Here is a 3758-nt window from a genome sequence, read left to right on the forward strand (position 1 = left end):
CCCCCTCCCCTCCTCTGACCCCCTCCCTGCCTGTGCCTCTTGCAGGGTTCCCTTCCCCGGCACCCATGCGCCGGGCCCAGAGCTCCCTCTGCCTGCGGGATGAGACCTTGGCAGGCGGGCAGCGGCGGAAACTCAGCTCAAGGTTCCCGGTGGGCCGAAGCTCTGAGTCATTCAGCCCTGGGGACACCCCTAGGCAACGATTCCGACAGCGCCGTCCAGGGCCCCTGGGGGCACCCATCTCCCACAGCAAAGGTGAGGGACAAGGGTCACTGTCCCAGCCGGCCCCCCAACTCTTTGTGGACCCACCAGCTCCTTGGGGGAGGAGGCTTCCTTCTTGTCCCCTGTGTCTCCTGCAAGCTCTGTCCACTTCCGCCCTGGCCCTGGGCCCAGTGGTTGCCTTGTGCCTCCCAGGACCTGGTGTGGGATGGGAGAACTCCGTTGAGACCCTCCAGGAGCACGAAACAGATGCCAACCGAGAGGGTGAGTGGGGGCCTGAGGAAGGAGCAGCGTTCTTTGTCCTGCCTGGGACCCCTGGCAGAACCTCATTCATCCATTCTGTCATTTGACAATGATCCTTTACCAAGTGCCAGGTGACGTGCTGGCAGGGGACACAGCAGGGAACATTCTGGTGTGAGGAGGCAGATAGTAGTAAACAATTTGCCTAAAAATAATTATCTACAACAGCCCTGTCCACTAGAAATACGGTGTGAACCACCTGATAATTTTAACTTTTCCAGTAGGCTCACCAGAAAAAGTGAAAAGAGACAGGTAAAATGGATTTTAATAACATTTAACTCAATATGCCTACACTATTACCATTTCAGCATGTAGCCAGTGTAAAAATCATGAATGAGCTATTAGACATGACTTTTATTTTTTTTTGAGATGGAGTTTCACTCTTTGGCTCACTGCAACCTCTGCCTCCCAGGTTCAAACGATTCTCCTGCTTCAGCCTCTCAAGTAGCTGGGATTACAGGCATGGGCCACCACGCCAGGCTAATTTTGTATTATTATTATTTTAGTAGAGATGAGGTTCCACTATGTTGGTCAGGCTGGTCTCGAACTCTTGACCTCAGATGATCTGCCCACTTCGGCCTCCCAAAGTGCTGGGATTATAGGTGTGAGCCACTGCACCCGGCCAGATGTGATTTTTTTCATAATAAGTCTTTGGCAGTTTGGGAGGCCAAGGCAGGCAGATCACTTGAGACCAGAAGTTAGAAACCAGCCTAGCCAACATGGTGGAACTCTGTCTCTGCTAAAAATACAAAAATTAGTCAGGTGTGGGATGCCTGTAATCCCACCTACTCAGGGGACTGAGGCAGGAGAATCACTTGAACCTGGGAGGCGGAGGGTGCAGTGAGCCAAGATCACGCCATTGCACTCCAGCCTTGGTGACAGAGTGAGACTGCCTCAAAAACAAAAAACAAAAAACATAGTAGATCTTTGAAGCACGTCACAGGCCAGCCCCATCTCACCTGCTCAGCTCACCCAGGGCAGCTCAGCCCTACACCCCATGGACCATCAGGAGGCGCTAATGCTCTGGGAAGAAAGGAGAGCAGGGGAGGGGTCAGGAGCTCAGGACCTCTGGGCAGGCTAGTTGGAGTTTTAGTAACTTGGGTGCTGGGGTGGGCCTCAGAGAGGAGGTAAAGGTGGAGCAAAGACTTGAGGGGAGAGTTTATCGTGTGGACACACCTGAGAACACCATTCTGGGCAGAGGGAACCGCTGAGGGAAGAGCAGGCATGGTGCAGCTGGAAGCGGTGGGTATTGGCAGGTCGGGGGTGGGCAGAAGGTGCTCGAGCCTGTAGGCCTCCTGGGACTCTGGAAGTCCTCCTGAGGGAGGCGGGTCTGAGCTGAGCCTTTGCCTCTAGGCCCCGAGGTACAGGAACCGGAGAAACGTCCCCTCACCCCGTCCCTCAGCCAGTGACACCATGGGGACAGCAGGATCGGAAGTGCAGCCCTCTTGCCGCTGGAGTGTCAGCGGGGGGCCCAGGCAGCCCAAGAGCTCAGGGAGCCAGGGCCCCCAAGGGGAGTCCTTGGACAAGGAGGCCTGGGCCTGGAGATCCTCCATGGTCGGTGCCGGGGCCCGGAGGTGGAGCTGGGACAAGTGTGTGGACAGGGGGGACAGCTGGTCCCCACGAGTGGTTCTAGGCCGGGATTCTGGCTCTTCCAGGTGGCTCCCGCTGAGGCAGCGGTCTCTGGGGGATCCCCCAGCTGAAGGAGGCTGGCAGGAGTAGGCAAGAGAGCCCCCTGCCCAGTCCAGGCAGGGAGCTGAGTCCCAGTGCCGGGGGACTGTGGCCTGGGCTGATCTTGAGCCTCAGCTGGACATGAGGGGCATGAGAATAAAGCTGAACTGCAGCCTTCTGAGTCTTGCTCTGTCTGTTGGCTGCATTGGGTACCTCGGGGCACCAGGAACACATGCCGCCCCAGTCCTCCTGGTTGGCGGGGGTCTGTGGGCAGAAGGCCCCTGCCTGGACAGGGCGACACAGGCCTTTCTCCAGGGGCTTGGCCAGTCCGGCTGGCCAAAGCCCGAATGTCCTGGTGAGGTGGAGAGGGGATGACATCCTGGGTAGCCAGCAGGGATTGGAGTCTAAGATCTGGGCTAAGGGGTGGGGGGCAGTTCACAGCCTGGCGGGGCATCACTTAATGCCAGGGGCTGCCAGGAGGGGTGGGAGGGACACTGGCTCTCTGACCAGGGCCTCTAGCATGATGCCTGAGAAGGGGGGCAATTAGGTTGAGGTGCAGGATGTGAGTCAGGGTACCTGGGGCCACCCAGGGGAGGGTGGGGCTGCCCAGGGCTGAGATGAGGCAGCCTGAACTTGGGGGATGCAGAGCTGGGAGGGGCAGCCCGACCAGCCTCCCAGGTGTGACCTGCAGCAGCCTGAGTCCCTCCTCCTCTCAGCCAGGGCTTCACAGGACACGGCGTGGGGTGGACATCCTGGCCTCTCCAGCTGGCAGAGGAGCAGCGAGCCCCTCCCCACCGGTCTCAGGGCCTGGGGCCTCATGGCTGTCTCACTTTGCTAGGTGGCCCCATTGGTGGTCAGGAAGGGGAAGGCAAGAAGAAGAAGAGGGAGCAGAGGTTCAGGAGGACCAGTCAGCAGGGGCCCTGGGCCTCATGGGGAGAGGGGGCAACCCCGTGTGGCACTGACCTCTCTTCTTGAGGCCTACTCAGGGCTCTAAGCTGGGTACTGCATCAGGTTAGGAGACAACAGGGGCAGCACACATGAGGTGCGCATGGCACCTGGTGGGCTCTGCATGGTGGCTGGGGGCTGATGTGATTCTGCAGGCCCCCTCTACAGAGAGCTGGTCAGAAAACTGGCCACTCCTCCTTGCCATGGGGTCCCAGGCTTGGCTCCAGCCCCCTCTTGGTGATGAGGCTCCTCTTTGCAAAGGCCAGTCCGCTGGGGAGTGGGACCCTGGTGGCCACCCCCAGGAAGGTGGAGTAGGGCAGGCCCCACTGCCTGAGAGCTGAGTGACTTCCAGGATCCAGACCCCTTCTCAGCCTGCCCAGCACCAGGCACCTCGCCCCCCATCTTGGGGCACAGACTCCTGGTGTCCTCCAGCCACTGGCTGCAGCCAGCATTCCCAGGCAGACCCCTGTCTTGGGGGCAAATGCCCCAGAGGCTCCAGGTTACCCACGGGCTCAGGGATGGCTCCCACGGGGTGTTTCCAGTTCCCCGGAGAGTCGAGTAAGGTCCCAGAGCGCACGGCCCTGAGGCTTGGCCGGGGGGCTCGGGAGACAGGGCGTCCCCAGCCGGCC

At 59.6% G+C, this 3758-nt stretch overlaps 1 protein-coding gene across 1 annotated transcript in view; it reads left to right on the plus strand.

The window, feature by feature from the left end:
* The window catches only part of CCDC88B (coiled-coil domain containing 88B), a 23355-nt gene extending 20990 nt beyond the window's left edge, over positions 1-2365 (plus strand). The window contains exons 26-28 of the mRNA XM_011993590.1: positions 46-252; positions 412-480; positions 1870-2365. Coding sequence (XP_011848980.1) covers positions 46-252; positions 412-480; positions 1870-1925 — 332 coding nt within the window. The 3' untranslated portion in view covers positions 1926-2365. The remainder of the gene's footprint in view (positions 1-45; positions 253-411; positions 481-1869) is intronic.
* The last annotated feature ends 1393 nt before the right edge of the window (positions 2366-3758 follow it).

Source organism: Mandrillus leucophaeus, unplaced genomic scaffold, assembly GCF_000951045.1.
Source record: "Mandrillus leucophaeus isolate KB7577 unplaced genomic scaffold, Mleu.le_1.0 Scaffold43, whole genome shotgun sequence".
In the NCBI taxonomy this organism is placed as follows: domain Eukaryota; kingdom Metazoa; phylum Chordata; class Mammalia; order Primates; family Cercopithecidae; genus Mandrillus; species Mandrillus leucophaeus.